At 40.8% G+C, this 24,814-nt stretch overlaps 1 protein-coding gene across 7 annotated transcripts in view; it reads right to left on the minus strand.

Annotated features, from left to right (window-relative positions):
- The window catches only part of BTRC (beta-transducin repeat containing E3 ubiquitin protein ligase), a 123,717-nt gene that overhangs the window by 11,430 nt on the left and 87,473 nt on the right, over positions 1-24,814 (minus strand). For all 7 annotated transcript variants that reach the window (XM_068397994.1, XM_068397992.1, XM_068397990.1 and 4 more), the window contains 7 exons: positions 18,356-18,587; positions 13,549-13,735; positions 9,023-9,119; positions 8,007-8,144; positions 7,411-7,529; positions 4,781-5,030; positions 3,981-4,099 (listed from right to left, as the gene is read on the minus strand). In XM_068397994.1, coding sequence (XP_068254095.1) covers positions 3,981-4,099; positions 4,781-5,030; positions 7,411-7,529; positions 8,007-8,144; positions 9,023-9,119; positions 13,549-13,735; positions 18,356-18,587 — 1,142 coding nt within the window. The remainder of the gene's footprint in view (positions 1-3,980; positions 4,100-4,780; positions 5,031-7,410; positions 7,530-8,006; positions 8,145-9,022; positions 9,120-13,548; positions 13,736-18,355; positions 18,588-24,814) is intronic.

Consider the following 24,814-nt stretch of genomic DNA (forward strand, 5'->3'; position numbering starts at 1 on the left):
CAGTTACTGCTCTAGTAACACAGGGTATCTCCCAGTTATCTTCACAGTGAACCTCCTAATTTTATTTTACTGAAGTTGATTTTTCATAAAAGTATCCTGCCTTGATTTTAAGATGTTAAGAGAGGGAGACCTACCAATCCCCTTGGCAGCTTGTTCCAATCAGTAAGATCACCTTCACAGGGCATGTGCCCCTTTTGATACCCCTACATGCCTATTTCTGATTTGGAGACTACCATGAGACAAATTTAAGACGTCAATACAGTGGTGAAATGTATAAGAAATAACAAGCCCTTTTTATTTGTCATTTCTCCCACTGAAGGTATGTTTACTCTGTAATGTAGGCACCTTATGCATAAGCTAAAATGGGCATTCTATGTTTATTATTTTGTAATGCATTTTCTTCTTGCTCTCAAATAATTCCTGTGGCTCTCTGCTAACTGTTTCTAATAATCCAATATTTTTTAAAAGTTCTGGTACCAAAACCAGTACACAGTATCCCAGTAAGAGACCCAGCAATGCGTTATTCTCTCAACTGTAAATATCCCAGAGTTTTGGGCTTCCTGAAGGATTTTCAGCACGGAGAATAAAATACATTAATTTTTACACTTACATACTACCTTGAAAAATACTTAAGAAACGCTTGAAACAGTTATGAAGTAAGTCTTTTTGTTTTCCATACTTTTTCCAGCTCTTTGACATAACTTCCAACTACCACGGATAAAGAAAGATTATTTGCCTACAAGAACTGAAATTCTTTGACATGTATTGTCTAGAGGTGTTCCGCCTCTGGCTGAGACGTGCTCTGCTCATACAGGAACGTTTTAATAGCAGTATCTGCTGTGGCTCCCTGACATGCAGCTGAAAGAAAGCAGTCACAAATGTTCTTAAATGCTCATTCAGTTAGTGTTCAGACTGACATGAACTTTACAGTAGTGAGAAATATGGGTGGTTTGTGGAATTTCTCTGGGTGACACATCTCAAAGCAGCACAGCTGCTGTGGGGTCAGATGACTTTTCCTTGAGAGACAGACAAGAAAAGAGATAAACTGTCCCCAAATATTTTACTCCTGAGGTCCCCCAGGAAATAATCCAGATCCAGTGGATGTGTGCCCAAAGTTGGTGGATAACTACTGCAGCTGTCCTGCCATGACAAGCTGCTCTCACTTTGGACAACAGAGGAACGAACAGAACTCTTCCATCACTGTAGGACTCAAAAAGGATTTGTCAATGCACATGTTTGAGGCCAACAAGGAGCACAAGGTGATTCTTTGATCCGTGAAGCTGATCTTTCAGGAATCTTTGAAGATCCCAATAGTTTTTACATGAGTATCAGCACACCAGTCAAGGTCAGAGCAAGCAACTCCATGGCAAAGGTCAGCCAAAGGCACTCTGGCTGGTCAGAGAGCATTAAGTCTCTCAAGGACTGTAAACAGGACAGACAATGCCAGAAATGAACTGGTGCAGAAAGGTTTGAAGAGCAATCTTGTGCCAGGAACTTTCATGCCATGTGTTTCCATTCCTTGTCATCAATCCTGAGACTGCCAGCAGCTCTGGGAGGCTGCATCACACTAATTCAGGCCTGTATTTTCAGGTCCCAGTTTGAGGTTTTACCTGAATCAGAACGGGATTAGAAGAGATGGTCATGTTCCTAGCCATGTGGGAAATGAGCCTTCATGTACAAAAGGGATAACTGCTACGTAAGAGCAGAATCTCCTAGCAGAACTGGTGCCAAGGGTACCTCCCAGATTTCATAACCTTCTCAAACTACTCTTAAGGCTTGATAACTAACTAAAAGAATTCACTACAAAGTGCACACAGTCAGAAACACTACCACTCTTCCTTCCTATAGCTTTGGGAGAACTTCTGGAAGTAGAGGGAGGTCTGCAATTATTTCAGCCTTTAATTCACTTGAAGTCCTGGCAGAGCTGGAAGATGTACAGAAGGCAGGTGAGCCTGAATCCCCATCTACTAGAGCAAATGCTGTTATCTAACAGTCCAGTATTAGATCCCCATGTGTGCACACACTGGAGGTTGAATACACACATGCAAATCAACCACTCGTTTAAAAATTAACCCAAGATGATGTAGTCTGATTCTATTTTCTTGCTTTAAATTATCTTTTTTTTTTTCTTTTTTTTCTATACCATGCTTGTCTGTAGCAATTAAGAACTTTGGCCATAGAGGCTACGATACTGAAGTGACTGGATTAAGCTTGATGGACAAATTTCTACCAGACAGAAATTGGCACAATAATAGCAATGCCTATGTAGCTGTGTCCTCTTACACTGGTGAAATTTCTGGCCTAAACCGAAACTGAAATCATTTTTATACATGGAGTCTCCCTACAGAAGACAGATACTGATTTCTCAGCTACTTCACATGTCCTTACATTTGCAGTTGCAAAACTAGAAATCATAGAGTCATCTTTTGGAAAAAAGTTTCCCTGCAACTGAGGAACGATGAACTTGAAATTCTGTATCAAGAGGCAGCCTCTACTAAAGGCCAACATATAACATATGGCATTTTACAGTGAATTAAAATCAAACATACAAAGCACCAAGCCACCCACAAAGATGATTTAGTAACCGCCCCTTTCTTAATCACCCTTCCACTGACTTGTGCCCTCTGCTAGTGGCTGGGAAAAAACGATGTGACCAGGTAAGAATTGTGCCTTGCCCACACAGCTGCCAAACTTGACTTCCATTGAGATTCACTGCCAACATTCCTGAAATTCTAGCACAATTTATCTGTCAACTAGGGATTTTGTCCAATGTAAGCATAAAAGTAACTGTATGCCTCTTTAGCATTATCACTATCTTGACATTTATTTTTATTAGCATTGCAAGTCATATTTTAGATCCTTCCCTAACTGCTGTAATATTTAACTATTTCTTACTCTAGTTCTGAGACCAAGTTTCACAGTACAATTGCAGAAGGTTATTTTTTTCTATTTGAAGTGCAGGAGTTCTTACCACATATAAGTGGTGCCACACTTACACAATGCCTGTAATACTTTTTCCCTTCATTAAGTGACAGAAGTTCCATCTCTCTTGGTCATGCTCTCAGACAGCCCTATATTAAAATCTGGCACAATGACCTGGTGATATCAACCATTTTCCTACAGAATGCAAAGCAGGGAGAGGCAGCGTGTTGCAAGCAAAGTCCACAGGCAAACAGTTGCATGAATCATTCTCACTGAGGAGAAATTATTACTGACACGCAAAGTGAAGGGTTTCTGCTTACACTGTCCAGCTTTCGAGTTTTATCAGAAGGTAGACAATTATTTAAAGCAATGACAAAGACAAAAGGGAGGTTGCTCTTACTCCTGTTTGCATGACAGAGCCATTTCCCTGCATCACATACACTACTATTCGAGTTTGCTCTGTATGCTCTGAGATTAGTGGGACGTCCCTCTGCCAGCAGCTGCAAGATGTAGGGAGAAATCCTGGCGCATGATACAAGAAGGAGTTAAATCTCAGTTTGCAACCAGGGCAGCTGGAGAAGTGCAAAAGACAGCAAACTGAACTTCATGCTCTAAACCAGCTGTTCCAAACTTAACCAGGTGCCAAGTACCACAAGAAGAGTTTGGCGACAGCCCAGGAGGATTTCTGCAGAGGATTAAATGCCTCTTACTGCAAATCTGACCCCTTTAACTAGACACATAGCCCAATTAAAATATCACAAGAGGACACCACAGAAAGTGGTACTTGCCAGCTCTTTCATACACCAGAATTGTCAGAGCGATACAATGCAACTTGTTGATTAGTATGGGACTCTTGAGATACAGAGACTGAAAGACAGCACAGTAAAACAGGCTTCTAATATCTCTTTCCAGTAGTTCCCAATGTTCTATACCAAAGAAAGCATATTTCAAAGACGACAAGGGTACAGAGCACTTCAATTGCCTAACCTCTGCACATCCCAGGGAATCAGAGACAATGTGCTTGCACAGAATTCTGCAACGGGAAGTGTGTTTCTCACCTGATAGTATTATCTGAAGAGCCGCTCACTACTAGCCTGTCTCTGTACTGCAGACATGCAATGCCTCGTTTGTGGCCATTTAAGGTGCGCACAAATTCGCAGGTACTAGTGTTCCACACCTGTGACAGGAAGCGGGGAGGGAACCACACAGAGACAAAATCATTAAGAAGAGACTAACAAAAGGTGGTATCTGTATGATATATGGGTGCTTCCAGAATGCTGTTAATTGAAGATGCTATCATTAAGACTGGGAAAATTACCCCTCCAACGACTTGTGACTACAGTCTGCAATTGTTAGCAGCTTGGGTCACTATACACAGAAGACTTTTGCCACACCGTATGAAAATTAGCTTCCAAAATCAAGCTTTAGCACTCTTGGGCTGTCTACACAGGATCTTGATTTTCCTCAGTTTTAATGCTGCAGACTGGGATCATAGCAGTAACACTTAAGTGACTCCTATCCACTCACCTTCACTTTTGCCCCCATGCTGCCCTCTGACAACTGTTCAAATGACCAATGCTAAAACAGATTATGGAAGTGGTCATGTCGAAAAAGAACACAGAAAAAAAAGTCCTTTTACAGCTTCATCTGTACCTGGATCTGATTTACCATACAGCTCTGTAAAGAAGTTGTGCAAGCTCAACAGAGGAAGGATGAGTGGAAAAGAGCAGCAGGAAGAACACTGCTTCTAAAGAAGATCTGTGTAATAACTGCCAAGGACCATCTTCCCTGTCTGGTCACTGTTCTTGGTTATTAAATACCCCAGTGCTGCAAATAAAAAGCCTCTGAAACACCTCACCTTTATAGTTCTGTCACCTGATGCTGATACAATGTACTTGTCATCAAAGTCCACTACATTGACAGCAGCTCGGTGCCCTACTAACACCCTCCTCAAGGTGATGTCTGTTGGTGAAGCCATGTCCCACACAGCAATGGAACGGTCTTTGGAGCATGTCACCATCATGCCGTTATTGAAGCGAAGGTGCAGTACTGCTTCGCAGTGATGAATCAGTGTATTCAGCATCTCGCCTGCATTCACGTCCCACACCCTGCAATTTCAAATTTCAAACCAGAGAGAAGAGAGTTAAAAAAACTGTACAGTGGATTTTCTGCAGAGCGAGAGAGGGACAGGGAGAGGTAATTGACTCCCTAGCAATATTAGAGAAGCAAACACCACAAGTTATCTCTACATCTATTAAATAGTTCATTAAAAGATGTATTATATAAACCTGTTGATTATGCATACATTGAGACAGTCCAGCAGTCAAAAACCCTGCAATGCAGTTCACATCATAAAAATAACCAAGCCAGGAAAAAAGCGTTCTTTAATTAAGGGAATTTAGTGCCCAAGAAAGGTATGAGATTGATGGCCTTAAAGACTGATGTTTCCTGGTTGTGTCAGCCTACCACACACTCCATTTCCAGTCAATGAGTACTTAATCATGACCTGCAGAGAAGCAAGTTCAGTGACAGGTTTAATTTTTGACCTCTCTCACAGGACTATGAACTCAAAAGATAATTTATACAGAAGCAGAAAACAAGATAATGCTTTTCAAACAAATATAAGTAATTGCCACAAGTTGCACCATGAATTGCATTTACCCTGCAGTGCATCTGGTACACAACTACATTCCAGGAATGTGCTGAATACCCAAATTAAGACAGAGCATTTATGTCAATTTAATGTTATTGGAACCAACTGTTTCAGCTGAAAGATAATTTAAGATGAAAGTTAGACAAAGGTTTCATATAGAACTTCTAGGACTTGAAATGAAGATTTTAAGCCTTAAAAATGTTTCTTTTGGGCTATTCTGTTGGCAAACTTCTTTTACCCTCCATAAAGAGATTTCTTTTGGCACTATCACATCTGTATCCCAGATACAGTACATGAGAGCAGAAAATGGCTGTTTCATCAGGCACATCAGACATTGCAGAAGTTAAAACTTTCCTCTGCCAATAAGGCAAGCAGTAAGAAAAGGCAAGATGTGAGAAAAACTCCTAATGTCTTATTTTCTAACTTATGGAGGCTGAAGTGCATCAACTTATGGACTATAAATGAGAAAGAAAACTACACTCCAATTACAAAATGCAAAGGAGAAAAACCCACAGACTAAAGACCTGTGCCATTAACGTATGAGCAGTTTGCAGACAGGGTTGCCAAACTGAACAGGAGCTGGAGACCTACTGACTTCTTTGGACAAGTGCATCCCTGAGATCTCAGAAGCATTAAGAGCCCATCTGTACTGTCTACTGGATGAAGCCCCTCTTCCTGAGGAGACCCAAGGATAAAAGTGATGCATCCTATGTGCCTCTGGGGTCTGCACAAACATTTATAGATACAGTGGGAAACGAAGTATTTCTGGGCAAGCCGCCAGTCTGCAATTTGGCCTGCCTGGCCTGATATGGAAGATGATAGTGCTTGGTACAGAAATCAGCCTCTCTTTTTAAATGTGTTTAGCACAGTGCAGTTCCCACACCGTCTCCAGGCAGGTGGTGTTGCCGAAATTCTGGATTCCTACTAGTGATAGGACCCCAAAATCCAGCAGCACCACAAGACTGCATGCCTCACATGTCAGGAACTAAATTTAAGGGTTATTAGCTTAACAGCAGTAGTTTACATGCAATCACGGTGATAACCATGAGGAGCTTGCAGCCATAGGAACACATGCTAATAGCTTCAGGAAAGGCCACTGACACAGCTTTTTGTTGTTTGTAACTTCACTGCATGGGCATGGTTTGAGAAGAAGAGAATATATAACAACACGGAGAAGACAGACTTGCTCCTTCACATGCAAGCTCATATTGCCATTCACTAACTCATATGTGCCTGTATTTACACTGTGGGTCTTAGACTCTCTGGGATCCTGTAATATGTCTAGTGAACTTGACATCTGCACAACATGCACCACAAGTGCTGTCTTGAGGTGTCCAGGCTTTTGCTGCAGACTGGAAGGAAAGCAAGGTTAGAAGGACTGAATGGAAAGAAACATCATGCTGAAATTTCATTAAAAGTGGCAGGAGATCTAGTCATACATCTTTTGTTAAAATTAAGTGATATAGATAACTAAACCTTAAAACTTGCTTTGAAAACTTCAACCAACTTTTAAAAAGTTATTCTCAGGGAGAATTTAAAATATTCTCAGGGAGTGCCAAAACATGCAAAACCTTGGTGAAATGCCAGATGGCCTTCCCAAGTCATCTTGACCTTGACTGGCCTTTGCTTATGTTCTCATTTCTTCTTGACAGCCATTTGCATGGACATCTGATAAACAAGGACAGTACACTCCTGAACAAATATGCCAAACCACTTCATGGAACAGCAGACAACAGCATGATTGGACAGTAGACATTTAAGAAAAGATCATTCCAGCAGCTTGCAAGGCTAAAATCTTAGAGGCAAACAGAAAGCTCCAAATCATGAGCACACACCTGACTGTTGAGTCCGAAGATCCAGTAATGATGACCCGTTCATCGTACTGGAGGCACAGGACAGAACCTGTGTGTCCAGTGAGAATTCGCTTGCATTCCAATGTATTCTTATCCCAGATCTAAGATAGCAAACATTCAAAACCAGACAGTTGAGTAAGGTTTTCATCTTTCAGCACTTACTGGTTTGACTGCTCTGGTTTTTACTACAACACATCATCCATAGTGCAGCTAGAACATCTTTAGTGGCATCTGTAGAGTCTTCTACGGGGTCTTTGGTGCAATACATTAACATCTTTGATGTTACTGGCTTTACTGTGAACACTGGTTTTACCCTTCTCATCAGAGTCCAGGGCACAGTAATTACATAGCCTGTAATTACTGATGGACAAAAACTCTGCCAGCGAAGTCAGTTGGTAAGAAAACAGCATCTCTCTTGCCAGATAAAAGAGACATACATGCTGTGCCCGTGTGAGGTGCGGGAAGGAGAAGGCTAGGTTACTAACAAGAGATTGAGTAGGTGTCACTGAAATTAGGACACTATTATTTATGGCATAGACAGTGCATGCCATTAGTATGCCATTTTGGAGCATTCTCACCTTAATAGTATTGTCTCGTAGGCCACTTACTATCTTCTGATCATCATACTGTAAACAATAAACCCCTTTGCTTGTTTCGCTTCGGCAGTGGATCCTCTGTAAACTGTGCCTTCCACACCGCCAGTTTGACTCTATTGTCTTGAGAGACAGGAGATAAAAGAAAAGCAAAAATAAAGCACAGAACTATCTCCCCCCTTTTTTTGTTTGTTTGAGAAAACAGCAGATACTTTTCTTCACACTTTGTCCTGCAATCAAGCCCATACAATGCTGTAACTGCTTTCTAGAAGTAACACACATAATAAAACCAATTAAATGGACAAAAGCCTGGAAAACATATCGTTGCAAAACTCATCTGTGTTATCTGGAATGGTGAGGAAGAAGTAACCTAAAAGCTTTTTTCTATCTCCAACCTTTAACCCTCTGTGACTCTAACTAAACAACTGAAGAGAAAGTCTCAGTTGAGCTCTAGCTAAGTGCTTGTACAAACTTGTCACAACAGTGCCTGAGCACCACTTTTGCCATTAGGAAACTACCTGAACACAGCATTTTGCTCACACTAGATACAAGGCAACCATGCTCAGTTGCTTCCTGTTTCCCTAGGCCTTAGGATTGCAGTCTTTAGCAACGCACTTTCTCCCTGGCTCAGTTCCTGATATTTCCCCGTAACATCTCATTAGGTCTCATCTGTACCAGGTGGAGCAAAGTACTGTGGAACAGAGAAAATCAGGATGGTACAGTGCTGCTGTGACATCTGATGTGCAAGGTGTAGAGACTCCATCTGCAAACAGTTCACTGAACAATCCAGCTCATCCTCTGTCTAAAGAAGGAGTGAAGCCTGGGACCTTATATAACTCTCCCAGATCTACAAACTCCGGACAAACACAGACACAACAGATTTAATGAAATATTTGATTAGAACGAAATATTCTCAGAACTTCAGCATCATGAATAAATCAGGGAGATTTAAAAAAAAAACCCAACCAAACACCACCACATCTGGAAGCTGTACATCTTACCTCTATGTCCTGTATAATTTTGGGGTAAAGTGCTCTGTAGAAGGAGTTGGGTGGTGCAGTCCCATCAGGAGGTTTATTTTTAAATAGATATTGTCCCCTGGAAGACAAAGAACACTCCCATTGAACACAAATCATGTTTCAGCATTTTGGAGAAAGGTCTCCCGGCATTTTACAAATGGGTAACCACTGTTGAAAAGCACAGTCATTCATATTCAAACTTAATTTACTCAGTAAGATTGAGTGGTTCCTTGTTTGTTTGCCCTGCAACATGTCAGTGTTGCATTTTGTCACTGAAATACCCATGAAAAATCTGTGCCTAGTCTCCTAGTGAAGGGAAATATATTACCTAATTAAGGACATGAGCCCATTTAACTCAATAGGAGGTGAGAATGGCTCATGCCCACAATACACATACCCATATCAGAGGTCACTTCTAAAACACAGTGTACAAAGAAAATGAAAGAAGCCAAGGAACCCTCAAACTCACTATGCATTGAAGGCTAGCATTTATCTGCATTAGCAGGAACAGTATCAGTTTTGGTACACGGACATTTTACTGCTACTACTATATTTTGGTAAGCAACACTTCATCTGTGGTGCCTCCTTCATTTCAACACTAATTTGGAATACTCATATCCCAAGCTAGATTTTTGTTACAAAAAGAATCCGTAAACGGCAATCACTACCTGCTGTGTAAAAAACTTTAATTCCTCATCCTGAAGTTAAGAAGCCACCAAACACGGTGTGGAAGCTAGTAAACCCCACCATGGGCGTACTAACTGCTGTTCTGCCTGGCAATATGCCTCACAAAACGGAGAGAGGCACAAATGCCGACGAGTGTAATCCTGGCATCAAAGGCACAGAGTTTACACTGGGCCAGCTCTCCACTTCTCCCTCTCTTGCTCCATTATGGCATAATTAATTGTTCAATACTTCCTTGCACATTTCTTTGTTGTCCTTTCCATACAATATACCTTGAAACTCATTTAAGAGACTGCACATTAGCTCCTTGATGTACTTGAACTAGGGAAATCACAACAATAAATTGAAATTTTTAGGTTATAAGGCGGTAGCAAACTATAGGACTGAACAAAGTAAAAAATGCTCAAGAAAAGAACTTTTGATAATTCTTTAAATAAAGTACTTTAAGTACAACTTGAAAGAAAGGTGCTTTCCACTTTGGACAGAGCAATCATCTGAGTCTTCAAATACAGTGACCAGCAGCCACTCCTATGGCGACAAACACATGTGAAGAAGAGACACATGGATGCAGGCAAACCACTAACTAGATGGTTGCCTGTTTACTGTGATCCAGTCTGGAAATGCATGCAAAAAATTGAAATTATTGGCCCAAGGAGATGAAAAATGCTTTGGAGATACACAGAATACCTAGGACACATCCTGGAAGACTTGGGGTAGGTCTACGACAATCTGTACACAAGCCTATGTGCCTGTAAACTTGTTTATTGTTTCCAACTTTACTAGCTGATATAATACAAGGTCTTGTTGCTACCTATAAGCCCTGCCTCGCTGCATGTAGAGTCAGTTGTTTACAGTTCAGCTAAAGGATTGCTTGGAATTTCCACAGCATCTCAGTGGTCGTTGTGCTGTGGCTCTGGGATAAAAGGAACTATTGTTTGCAGGTTTTGATGACTGGCCAATTCAATCAAGTATTCAGATGGACACAATTGTGCCCAGATTTTGGCCTTCTGTTTTATATTTCTCTAAATCTGTGTAACCCTTACTGCTCCCTGACAAGCTGTCAGTGAAGGCTACTGTGCTGCGGAACTGGGTGTTTCTGTTGTAAACCACGAGCTGCAAATGCTGACATCAGGCAGTCTGTGTGCAAAGTGAGGAGCTGTAAGCAAATAACACCAGTCATCTATCATTCTGAACTGTCCAGCTAGTCACCTCTGTGCCATGCACAGCGTTAGCACTGATTACAAGCTATAAAGCTCTATATGGCAGAGATGCAATTACATTGGATATTTCTTGTCTGCCTCTCTTAATCACCCCACCATGCCTGCAGTTGTATCTTCTAAAGCTAATCACAGGGCAACCTGAAAGACAGGGCACAACTTGCTCCTGTTGTGTCAAAGCAACCTCCAGGTCACAGTGTAAACCTGAAGAAGAGGTGCAGTAACAGGGTGTGACTGCCCTTTCACATGAGAAGCATGATTTTGCAACTGTGTTTTAGAAATGTCATATGTCTGTATGACTAGTAATCAGTGCTAATGTTATTTCGAAAATCTGGAGGGAGCAACTTGAAAACTACCAGCTACGATCTTTGACAAGATGTGGAGAATACGTAAAGTTCCACAGAGCAGGAAAAAGACAAATGTAGCTCTTGCGTTTTAAAAAAAAGGAAGAAGGTCCACCAAAGAAATGGTAGACTGTCCAATTCAACTTTGACAGCTTAGCAGTTCTAGAGCATACAGTCAATCAGATGAGCGCCTAGAAGATGACAAGGTGACAAACAAGTAACACTGATCAATCCAGAATACACCATGTCAAACTGACTTAATTTCTTCTCACAGGCTATTTTCATGACTTAGGAAGAGAAGTATGATCTTGGAAGAGCTCAAGGGTGGACACACAAATGGCTGGAAAGCACAGTTTACCGATTGTGCACTGTCAAACAGGATAGCAACAGGGATCTTACATGGCGTCTGTCCTATATGTGTCATTATTGAGTGTTTTCATTAATGACAAAAAATGGAACCTGGCCAATGATACTAAAGCTGGGAGAAGCTACAAGCACTTTGGAGGACAAGATTAAACTCAGTGTTCCTGACAAAATGGAGAAATACCAAACGATAAATAGAATCTAATTCAATAAGGACAAGTGCCAAGTTCACCACTGAGTACCAACATAAGCATGCAAGATGAGGAATAATGGCTAAATAGAACTTCCACAGAAAGGGTAATTAATTTTATAACAGTATTACACCACTGTTAAAAAAAAAAAAAAGCAAGTGTTCTACTGGAAAGCATGGAGTGTTCTCCATACGGCATTCAAAGCAATGCTTCCCATATCACCAAACTCTGGTGATGCCTCAGCAGAAGTAAGACACCCAGCTGATTACGCCATCCTCCAAGAATGGAGCAGAGCAATTGGGGAGGGTCTAAACAGAGAAAACCAAGAATGACAAAAGGACAAGACAGCACTGGGTTACGTTTGGTTAGTGTATTCAAAATGTAGGAAACATGATCATCTTCCAACATTGAAAGATTACTGCAAAAAGGAGAAACTGACCTGTGTGTCTCTGTAGGCTAAATATAATATGCCAAACTGTAGCTAGGAAGACAGCATAGATTTTAGGAAAATCTTTCTAACACTAAAGTTAGTGAAACAGTGGAATTCCTTGCCCAGGCAAGGCCTGGGGAATCTCAATCAGTGAGGATTTTTAAGAACAAGTTAGGCAAACATCTGGGATGACTTAAGAGAAACCTGGCTCTGCTCTGGGAAACAGGAGGGACTAAATAACCTCTCAAAGTCCTCTTCGGACTTACTATGACCTCAACAATACAGAGCGAACATAGAAGTCCTGGAGAGAACAAGGCACTAAAAGGAATGCAAAAGTTACCACTACCATGCCTGTGTTTATTTTACACTCTTTATAAACATTACACTATTGGAAGCAGATCAAGATAGTATTTATTTTTAAAGGATGTTTCATAATCCTGATTTACTCACCTTTACTTCCTGAGACAAACAGTATAACAAAATTAACCATAAAACAGGGGTCTTTGTTTGCAACTCTGTATCTTTTTCTTTTTAATAGCAACCAAAATGCCTGAGCTGTCACTTTTATCTTGTTTATGAAATATTCATACCCAGCTTCCTTTCTACCAACATCCTAGGGACACCCTTGGAAAAGAAAATTATGTATTAAAGGATGTACCCCTGAGAGGGAAAGTTCTAATGAAATGTTAACAGAGCAGCTTCAAACTTGAGTGAGACCCACATTGTAGTAAGGCTATTCCAGATGATTATTAACTAATCTATCTGCATTTCTAAAGTCCCCTATTCTCCATGGTACCTACCCTCAGCTTCCAGTTTGAAAATTAAACAGATATCTAATAGTGAAAATCTGCTGAGGAAAACAAACAGACCTACCAGGAAACAACTAATTCATAGCACATGCTGCCCCACTGCCACCCCTAAAAAAGCTCTTCTGCTCTGAACTGCTGACTAGTTTAGTGTTCCCCTGGGGCGTACGCAGCTTCTTAATTTGAACTGTTTGACAGCTGGGTGTAAAATTCTCAGTCTGTGTATCTCACTTGTCACAGTGGGATAAGAGCATGATCAGATGAGGAAGGTGAGGAAAAAGCCCCCACATTGCCTGCGTAGTCAAATGATGCCCTAACTCTCCTACACCCGAATTTTGATTTAAGCAACTGTCAAGTTTGGAACCAACATGTTGTTTCAGGGTGCTAAATAAACCTCTTCAAACACGGTTTGAAACACACAGCGCCCACTGTCCTGAATAGGGGCAAAAGAGGTGAAGATGCAGTTTTCTCACCATCCTCTCCTCTCTGACAACCCCCTCCACAGGGAGTCTGTCCTGACCATTCTCTCAATGAGCTTCTTCCACAGCATGCCGTCTGACGTCACCCGGTACCACTCCTTGCACACCAGCTCGGCAGCACACAACGATTTGGCATCCAGGTATGACAGAATGTTCTCAGCAATGTGATCCAATCCCCGAGCTGGGGGAGAAAAAAAAGTATTATTTGCTGGGGAGACACGGAGTTTAAAACAACTCCCCTTGCTAATACAAAGATACCCTCTCTTTCCTTCTCCTCTTCTGCATGCAGAGCTGGACCGAATGCACAGAAGAGCATTTGTGGCTAAGTTCAGGAGTGAACAGCGTTCTCCAACTTCCTTTGGATATAACACAACAAGTCATTAAAAATAATAAAGAATCCAAGAAGTCATTGCAATCTATTTCGATGGGTTTTAGCACTAGGGGGATATTCTATGGATGGCATTTCCAACTCAGCAACGCAGCCCCCAAAATCTCTCTATATTAGGACCATTTCTCATCTCACTGCTACAGCTGTTCTCATGTTCCAACGGCTCAAAAGCTGTTTTTGCTAAAGCAGTAGCTTTTAAACGTAATGAAGAAAAAAATATATATTCCCAATGTGTGCCCTGAAGGGTAGTGGTACCTTTAGACATGGAGGAGAGAAAGATATGCAGATGTACAGGAAAGTCAAGAGGAAGGAGAGGCTGTGTAAGGAGAAAGTGAAGCAGGTTTGCTAGTTTCGTTTATTTTAGTGGGTGGAGGAAAAATATGCACCAAAACGTACACATTGCAAACATTTTCCAGTATGAATACCAGGACTGGCTTTGTTTCAACATGGCTGGAGTGAAATGTAAAGCAATTGCCTGGCTAGCACCAAGCAGCCCCATGTAATGCCTGTGTAGCTGGGGACCGGGGAAGGTTATACTATGTTTCTTAACTGGATGGATGTATTCAGTAAAAATGTGCCCTTACCCGCTCAACTTTAGTCACCAGGAAGACTTCAGGAAAATAAGATGCCTTTTAAATGAGGTGTTGCATAAATACAGCTTCTCTTGGAGGCTGTTTAATTCACAAGTGAGATACTATCAAGAGATTATCTCACTTCACAGGTCAAATTTCAGAGGCTTTGTGAAAGTTGTAGCTTAGATCCCATCATCCCTCAGGCATAATGTTCAGACCAACCAAAAAGGAAGCATGGCAGATTGGTATTACATCCATCTTCCCTCTGGTTCACATTTGGGACAGAGTTAAATACATCTTTTCTTGCTTTTAAAACAACAGCCTCAAAGACCAAGCCCTGCTTGTGACAGGGAAAGAAAAAGCAGCAAGTGCATTTTTACAGTCACATGTCCGTACTTGTGCAAACCCAAATGGGGTGCAATCAGCTGATTCTGATTAGAGTTCATGACACACAAAAGGCCCAACCTCTGTTTTTGTTAACCAAAAGATCTCAAAATTATCTCCCAATCCATGAAAACGAGAAAATTCAGCATGCCTCCTCTCACTCCTTTCAAACCTCCTAAATTTATAATACACTTTGGGTGAGACATTCTGCCCAGCGTTTTATGCTTCTATTCATATGTAGAAAAAGCACGTGAATGATACCATGCACAACCAGAGAGTGCAGAAAGAGGTCTGACATTTCTTATCTTTATAGATGCAAAATTAGATGTCAACCTGCAAAATAAAAGCATCAGCAGACTTTATTATGTATTTAATCTGAAAAGATATATACAGCCACTATATAAAATTATTTTAAAAAAGAAAAAAAGAGTGTGTGTAGATTTAGACTGACTCTACAGCAATTCATTGAAAGAGAGATACCACGTTTTAGTGAACATGAACTGGAATTTGCAGGAATTCCAGAGTTTGGTAAGGCAGACATGGACATCGTGTCCCCCCGCTTCCCCATCTTCTTCCACCTGCACCCCTGAGCTCTCTCCACTGGGTGGAAATAGCATATTTGCTTTCCCAGTCTGTGTTGCTTCCAGTGGGACCACAGACATTTACAGACCCACCAGGACATTTACAAAAGCTTACCTGTGGAGTATCCAAACTGGTGGCTTTATGTCAGCAGTGTCACAGCATGAAATTATTTTATACAGGGAACAATTCGGTGGCTTTAGGAAGCAGGGCTACACTGCATAAACTGGGCACAGTAACCTTCACCCACAGGTCTGCCTCTGATCCACCTGCTCTTTCTGGATCACCAGTAGTTACACTTTAGATCTTGCTGCAATGAGGTGTTGTAACTACTTCCATGTCCATAAGTTATCCTTTGCCATTATCTTAGACCCTTTCCAGAGAAGGAATACTAATGTTTTGGCCTCTCCTCCTCACACTTATTAAATGGATGGGCAGAGCTATTTTGGCCTGGCTGCAAACTCAGTTTTATTATTTTGTTTCATAGGAACAGCACAACTCACAACTCTCATATATCTAACAAAGCATCACTTCCTTAAAAAAGAGAAATCTCTGCTCACAAAAGTTTTTGCTAAATCGACGTGAAACATGATTAGTCCTTCAGCCCTACATACCAACAAGAATGCTTCAGTTATTTCACACATGAAACCCTTATAAAAATTACTTTCCTCATAAAAAATGTTAAACAGCTTGGAAACGCTAAGCAGAGACCTTATTTTTCAGAAACAGAACAAAGTTTGTTAAGTACACAGTCAAGCTGTATTTTTCAAACAACCTTAATTCTGTTCAAAGTACTGGGAAAATAATGTGAGCCAATTTTACTCTATATCAGTAAAACGTGCTCATGATCTAAAGCTGCCTGTAATTCTGGTCATTCTTTGGGACAGTGCTAGGAGGACAGAGATAAGATGCCTCATGATTTTGAAGTAGCTTTATTGTTTTATTTACTTGAGGGGGAGAACAGGAGATAGAATGAAGAAGTAAATATGAAACCAGAATACTGAACACTTGAGAATTTCAGAAAGCTAAAAATACTTTAAGAGTTTAGGTTTTTTAATCACATGACTTAATTTAAAATGTTAGGTTCATCACTCTTTCCTAGGCGGTTTCTTACCTTCCCTTTCCGACTCCCCTCATTAGAAACTTGCCTATACTCAGGACATCCTGCACAGACTGTCGAGTCTGCACCAGTGTAATTCCTTGCCATTAATTTTCTCTGTTAGAGCTATATTCACATTAGCACTTTGCAAATATGCAAACTGATGTACATACATTATTTAAGTACACAGTTCCCACAACTATTCAAATACTCACGTATTAGCAGACTGATTCCTATCTGTTCTGCATTCTGAGATAGTAAAATTAGCTGCTTCCTCGACAACTGTGAAAAGACCACTAACAAATATGGTATGGCTAGGAAATTCTGAATGCCTCTGAAAATATTTATAACATTTGCCCAAAATTTTCAGAAAAAGGCATGTAGGATGAAATTAAGCAAGTGCAAATGAGATGTGTTGGCTTGCTTTGATGGAGTTTTGTGGAGAAAGACCTGGAAAAATTGTGTATGTAACTATATGTATACTTCCACTTTAAAAGCTGGGAAACCAATGCACTCCCAAAATAGTCTCTATTTCTCTGAAACAGAACAGCTCCACAAGTTATGATGCTGCTCTAAGTACACGAGATTATTGCCATTGGACTACTAAAAACTAACAAAAGTAGGTACTTAGCATAACTAAGATTTTTTTTTAATGCTACAACAGCCATTTGATTACTGGGCACAATGTGCTTAAAAATCCAGTGAGTCTATGTATTTAACTTCATAGCAAAACTCCTGCAGTGCCTTTATGCTTCGTTCAATTCACAGTTAAACATGCTTTTTTCCATCTTTTAACCCTAGAACTTAAATTTCATGTTGAGAAATCCCTTCTGAAGAATGATCAAATGACTGGACTGAACAAATTGTCGGAGTTCAGCAGTTCTCCAAAGGTATTCACAGAACAAGCTTTTGGCAAGAAACCCCTCTCTTCACCTAGCTATTTAGAGACACCACCTGTAGCACTTCTTGCTCAGGTCCATCTCAAATTAAGGACCTATGCCATGGAAATGCTAATCTATTAAATATCTATCTATCTATCTACAGAGGTATGATCTAATGGTCTGAAAAAAAGACCAAAGAGCCAGGAATTTCTGTCTGGTTCTGAAATTCTATTGCTGCATGTATTTTATCTCCCACTCCCTCAGTTTGCCCATAAGACAGGGCCAATACAAAACTGCACATACACTACTTTATGTGTGCATTCTGAGATACACCCAATTCCACATCTGAGAACAGCTGGGATAGTATTCTCAATGGAAAGCACTACAGAGGTGCAAAACCCAGAACATTTCCATGCTTTGATCTTATGTCCTCCATTCTCTAGTAGCAATAAACACATAATCAAAGCAATAGCTTCAGGAAGGTATTTTACTAGGAAAGAGAGACAAAAAAATCTACGTAAGAAAAGGGAAAACCTCAGCTGAGCAACCAGAAAGTAGTTTTAATTTTAAAAATTTTCGTTATACATGCATCATTGTGGGCATTATGAGTACAACTATGTGGCCTGTGGCTTGCGATGACTATCCTTACGACACATATATGAGCTATCACCTACTTCTAGCCAAACCATGGTGGTATTAGATCATGCCTTGAGAGACGGTAGGAATACAAAATAAAATATTACTACATTTCATACCAGTATAGAGCTTTTCATTCAAAAGCTATCATCTATTTTGCGAACTGACCCTAGAAGAGACCTCTCCAGCATGGTAGGCCAGAGTGGAATAGTTTTCTGAAAGACAAGATGGAGGAGCAATCTCCCTCCGCCTGCAGAAATACCTGGCAGTGCAGTGATGAAGTCCCGCTGTAACATGGGTTTGAGGTATGAGTTTATATGTCCGTGCTGGTAGTGACACATCTGGGAGATGAGGTGCTCCACAAACTCCACCTGGTCAGACTCGGACCACTGCTCAAAATACTTGACGCAGAGTTCCTTCTCCTTCTCATAGCTTGCAGACAGTTTTCTTTGCTTGGGCACAATCATACTGGAAGTGCCATTGGCAAGTTTGGTCTGTAAACAGGAAGGAGAGAAACAACCCAAATCACACACATGAAAAGAAGCTCAAGTGGTATTATAATTTTTTTAGGGGGAAGAAAACAGAAGGAAAAAAGCACTCTGATCCATAAGGTTGGCCGAGGCCATGTATCCCATTTGGTGCTGTCAGTCGGAGTACAGCCACCGCGAGCTGTAAGCCCTGCAGAACAACACACTGGCTCATGCCAGAGCTGTACACAAAGGACTCTGGTTAGACAGGAAACCTTGAGTGAAATTTAACATAAACACAGTTTTATTTACATCGTGCAGACAGTAAAATGCATTTGGATTCCTAATCTACAGTTACCAGTTACTTCAATGCACCGACAGAAAACAGCATTTGTATTCTGTTTTTTTTTTTTTTCTAAAGAATGAACTGTTGCTAAAATTCATAGGGAAATGGATCAGAAAAAAAATTGATAGTACTTCTTTTGAGTATAAAGTTATACCTTGGGAGCAAAGCCAGCTAAAACACACCCTGAAATTTGATCCATACTTCTTTCACAAAATAAAAAGACTCTCAACTTTCTGAGTACTGTTAATATCTTGTCAGAAGGACTCAGCTCAAATAAGAGTTTCAGGGACAAAAACAAAACACTGACATTTCAATTTATAGCAAGATATAGTTTCTGCTTTCTAAACAATTTAACCGGAAGAAAAGTGCACGTTTTGCATTGTAAGTATATCCTTTGTCCAAGCAAGATTAACTGTTTGCTGAGAAATTATTTTTTTCCCATACTTGTCAAATAGTTTGTATTAAATGCTGAAAACATTTGATTTTCTCTCATTGCAATGGTTTAACACCAGACAGCATTATAATAACTGTCAATATTATTACACTGTTTTTATTTACAAAATACATTTAGAGGTTCTCCATTAATTATCAAATAATTAAAAACAAATTACAGAGATCAGAATATATAAAACGTTGACGTAGGGATGCCATATTTCTGTTCTATGATGATAATTCCAGGCATCAACCTCACCAGGAGACTTTATTAAGGGAAAAAAAAAGAGTACCCAAATCTCTCTGCAAAGATATCTAATGATCTAAAATAAATGCATGGATTAATTGATTTTACAGGAAAAGAAAAAAACAACAAAAAAGCATTTTTTCAGTAAGTGCCAAAACAGTGGGTTACTTAGAGACCACAAAATCTAGTTACCAAAACCGGGTTTGGAAGGCAGGAATTTCTCACTTTGCAGGAGTAAATAATTCCTGTACTTCAATACCCCTCCAACCCTGACAGCAATCCTGGCTTTGGAATACCAAAAACCTCATAATTTGAAAACCTACTCAACTAATCAGCATGTACATTTCATTTTCTGGAGAAAATCCACCTAAATACTCTTTTCAGCATTTCCAGCAGAGCTGGACAGACTTTCCTCTGGCAGAAAAAGACAGTAATTAGCTGCCATTTTTAACAAGCAGTTTCTTCTATTTCTGAATTATGGTTTGACTTAAGTTTCTTTGAGAACACAGAACATGGAGATCACATCACCAGTGCTGAATTCTGCAGCTCAATGTTTTCAACCTTACTTTTATCCTCACTCTTCCTTGGAATTTCTGTGTGTTCAGTAAGATCATGCAAGACAAGGGCTATGACTGAGCTACACTTTCATTTCGTCATCACATGGACAGCATTGACTGCACGTGAGTCGTAGACCCAGTTACCGGGCAGAAGGAAAGAAATACTCTCTCTTGGGCCAACTTTTTGTATAGAGAAATCTCTAAAGGGACTGTAGGCATGAAGTCCTACGTGTTCATGCCCACAGGCTGGACTTTTCCTAGCAATGTCCACAGTGGGCAACAGCCTGGCAAAAAAATGATTACGAACGAAGTGCGCTGAACATCGGTCTTAAGGGATTCTGGTCATTTTTGCTGCAGTTAAGCTGCCTGTAAAACAGACACCCCTGTAAAAATGCTGGGTTAAGACAGCAGAGAGATGTCGTATTCTACAAGCTTGATCTCATTTCATTTCTCATTTTGTTTGCTGTGCATCTGACAACATGCTGTCTCTACAAAGCATTTTTTAAAAACCTGTACCTCTGCCTTTTCATTTGAGAGACTGTGAAATCTGACTAATATGCTGAACTGGAGCGGAGTAGATAGCTGATGTGCAGAGACCACAAAAGGGGCAACTCCTTTCACCATGTTCTGGCCTTTCCTTGCCTCCTGAGCACCCTTCTCTCAGTAGACTTCAGCTCCCCAATTACCTCTAAAACATTGGTTTGGGGTATCAAACAGAAGTTGCAACATCTGCAAAAACAAGTAATGGCTTATGTCTGTACAAACAGATGGCTTAGACGGGACAAACCAACCCTTTGTGCCTGGATCCCAACTGAATAACAGGCCTCTTAGGTGGGAATAATAAGTAAATCAGAGTCCATTGGCCAACACTTGTAACAGATCTGGAAGTCAAACACCAGGTTTATATAGTGGTTCTGCTAAAAAAAGCACTATACATGTTCAGTGTTTATATCCAAATTAGTGGACAGGAGAACATTATTTTTTTTATGTTCATGCATATACTTTAGCTGCATTCTGACAATGTCAACTTGAGACCTGGTTTGCACCTTTGCCTGCTCTGGTTTCCCATCAAAAGGAGTGAGGACAAGCCCAGAAGTAGCCATGGTGTGCCCAGCAGGTCCCGTGGTCTATGCAAGCAGGGGACCAGGAGGACAGGGGAAGCACAAATCCACCAGTTCTGCAGAGTAGAGACAGACGAACCCACAGGGCTCCTAAATCACTCAGTCGCAATACATGCTCACATGTCTCCCCCAGACCGCCTGTAGCTACAGTTTAGAACAAAATTCCAGAATTTCAATTTGAAGATTCCTGAAAATCCCCTGGGGGTTCAGTGAAAAAGGCCCGTTATTAAAAAAAAAGCAACAACAAAACAACATCATCAAGCATCTGTATTATTAAAGCGTTGGTAGGGAGGGCAGTTACTATCAGTAAGAGAATTGATTTGGCTTCCTGAGAAACGCTGATGACTCAACCATCCTGATCAACTGCCTCAAGTTCACAACAAACCACCTCAGAACAATAACAGCAACTATTTCCTGGAGCACACGATCGTCTACAGCCTGTCGTCTCTCCAGGTACAATAACCAGGCCTCACCTGAAAAAGAACGAACTATCCCCCATGCCATCCATACTACTAGGGTAAACAGCCATCCAAATGCACTGTATACGGTCATGCTTTTTATAAGTTTTACCTCCAAAAGTGGCAAAGAAGAATGAACACTGGTAGTCCATCACCTGGGAGGAAGTTTGGGTATAACAGAGCAAACTACTAACTCAGAACAGATAATGCTTTTCTGACTCCCCTTTCACAAACCCCTGTAAGTGAGGGCGGAGAGGTACCCCAGCTGGCTCTAGGCACAACAACTCATCTGCAGGAACAGAAGAGGTGTCCTCCTACAATGGTGTGCCTGAGCTAGTAAGCTGTGCCAGGAAACCCAGGAGACTGAGTGCCTCAGGTTGGTACTAGCTCAGGGATCTACGTACTATGCTCCACTGCAGCCCATAATTACAAGACCATTTCTCCAAATGGTTACATTTAACACAAAGCACATTTGTATGCCCAGTGAAGTAGAAGAGGACTAATACATGAAAGGAATTTAATCTAAATAATGGCTTGCAACTATAGGAAGGTGCAATATTTCAACACAGATAAATAAAGCCTGGATAAATCTACTGCTCTGCATATAAAACAAAACAGCCATGGTATATCACAGCCGTAACCCACATACAACAACAAAGGCTACTTTTGTTTTTGTTCAGTACAGGGGACCAAGGAGCCTCCTAAAGCACAGACAAAACAAGCACAAGCACCTCTGATTCTAGTATAGGCATATTGTTTCCCCACCCATATGAGTGGTCACAACTTTTATATATTTAAAAAAACAAACAAACAAACCACTATGTCCTCTAATCATTGCAGAGAACTTCGTTAAGGCACTTTCCACAGGGTGGATGAATTCAGATTATATGTTTCTTAAGGTAAGAAGACATCTCTTAAAGTCAAAGAAAAAGAGAAGCTGTGTCCTAGAATATCGAGAATGGCTTAAATGATCCCAGCAAGATTTGGGACCTTCTGAACCTTCAAGACATCTTCATGCTGGAGCTCTGAAAAGACTGAGAGCTTAGACCACTACTACAAATTTCTGAGAGTTCCTCTCTGGACAAAAGGAAGGGACTTCCCTTCAACATTCCAGTACTGACAGGTCATACTGGGCTTCTTCCCTCCTTCCCGGACTCCCTAGGACTACAGGCTCTGACGCAGAAAGATGTCTTCTACTGCTTATCTGCAACCACAGCATTTCACCTCCAACTGCTTGCACCGCCAGTCGTGGTTAAGTCACTGATCTAGACAGAGCCACCTTAACAGGAATTTTGGATGGGTCTTAGTGAAGGGGAGGAAAAAAGAGGACATAATGTTTAATTATAAGAAATGATTGAAATAGGCACAGACATACCCTGGGTGCCTCTGCACTGCAGCAAGCTCTAAACTTGTTATCGTTAATGGTTTAAATTTCACTGTGCTAATCATTTCAGGACACAAGCCTTTCTTGATAATCTAATGAATTATTCCAACATCCTTCAGCAAAAAAAATCCTCCATGACAGCACTAATTACAAGACGTTTTCCCAGTGCTTATGTAAAATATGACAGAGCAGCAGCTTAGGGAATTGCAGAAAACTGCTTCTAATTTCCACTGAGAAACTGACAAACACCTCTCTTTCATCTCTCCCAGCTCTCAAGTAAGATTTAACTTTCTCATTTAGTTAATTACCGAGTGAGGATCATCATTTTCCCGGATCGGAGCGGCACAGAGCCTTTATCGTGTTAACTTGTGAACTTGATCGATGGCTGCTGCTAAAACTTAATAACTTCACCCCCTGGCAAATTGTAAGATAAATATAATAGGAGAAACTCTGACAGTAAAAACCTGCCAGAAATGAGCGCTGTGTTTATGTTTCTTTGCAGGCAGCAAAAAAACAACCGACAGCTTATTACTGGGTGCGTGTTACTTATATTTAAAAGACTCCAGGCAGTTAACTTTCTGCGTACTGTTCAAACTTTACTCACAAGATAAAAGACACTGGGGGAAAAAACAAGCAATGGGATGACAAAGAAAGGAACCATAGAGGTGTATGTCCAGAGTGGGGGGGAAGACGGGAACTTCACAATGAAAGCAAAGCCACACTTGTCTCTATATCCTGAATATTCTTCAAAATTAACCACATTAAAAATAGCCACAACAGTGAATCCAGACATGAAACAAGTTTCAGCAGTGGCACAACGCTCAGGAATTTCAGAGCATGTTAGAAGCTGTGTGGGAAAAGCACAGGCATTAAAAAGTACCAGTGTGGCAGCGAGATGATTTGGTTTGATGCCTGTAAAGCTGCTCTTAGCCATGGCTGGCTTTTCCAAAGCTACTTGTGTGGCCATGAAACTGCTTGCTACTGCCCATGAGGAAGTACCACTCAATACCACTCCAATGTAGCAACGTAACAAAAACAGTGAAACAAAGCTGAGACCATATACCAGGCCTCCAAGCTAAAGGGCAGAGTTAGTATTTCAGAATCCTGTTGAAAGGGTGTTATTTGCACGGCCTAAAGGCAATAACACCATAATTGAGAGGATAAAGGTTCAGTTTCTATAGCTGGCTTCTTCTTTTTTAGGCTTGTAATTACCAAACGCTGCAGAACTGATTCCCAAACTGCCAAGGCTAAGCAAAGAGGCAAGAAGTCCTTTGCAGCTCCTTACTGAAAGCTTCCTATTAAAGCGCTCCTTTGCTTTGAGAATTGGGGGGTGGCAAGGGGGTGTCTCACCATAAAGAGCAGGATCTCATGAGCCATAGCACCTGAAAGACATGAGAAGGGTAGCTGGCTCCTCATTTTTCTCCTTTGCAGGATGAACCTGCTTTCCCAGTGTTTGACTTGACAGCAAAGCTACAATGCTAGGTCATTAAACAACTCACTCCATTTACTTTTATTTTAAAAGCTCAGTTTAGAAGCTACCCATTTCTGTCCGCCTCCATCTCACATAACAGTCTCTGTGAGGTTAACCATGGGTTTAGCGCATATATGGACTTACTCGCTCAGTACTGAATTAGTTTCCACACTGCAAAGCTCACTGAAACATTCTGAAAAACGAACATAACCCAGAGGCAGATGATCATCAATCACAT

This window comes from Nyctibius grandis, chromosome 4, assembly GCF_013368605.1.
Source record: "Nyctibius grandis isolate bNycGra1 chromosome 4, bNycGra1.pri, whole genome shotgun sequence".
In the NCBI taxonomy this organism is placed as follows: Eukaryota; Metazoa; Chordata; class Aves; order Nyctibiiformes; family Nyctibiidae; genus Nyctibius; species Nyctibius grandis.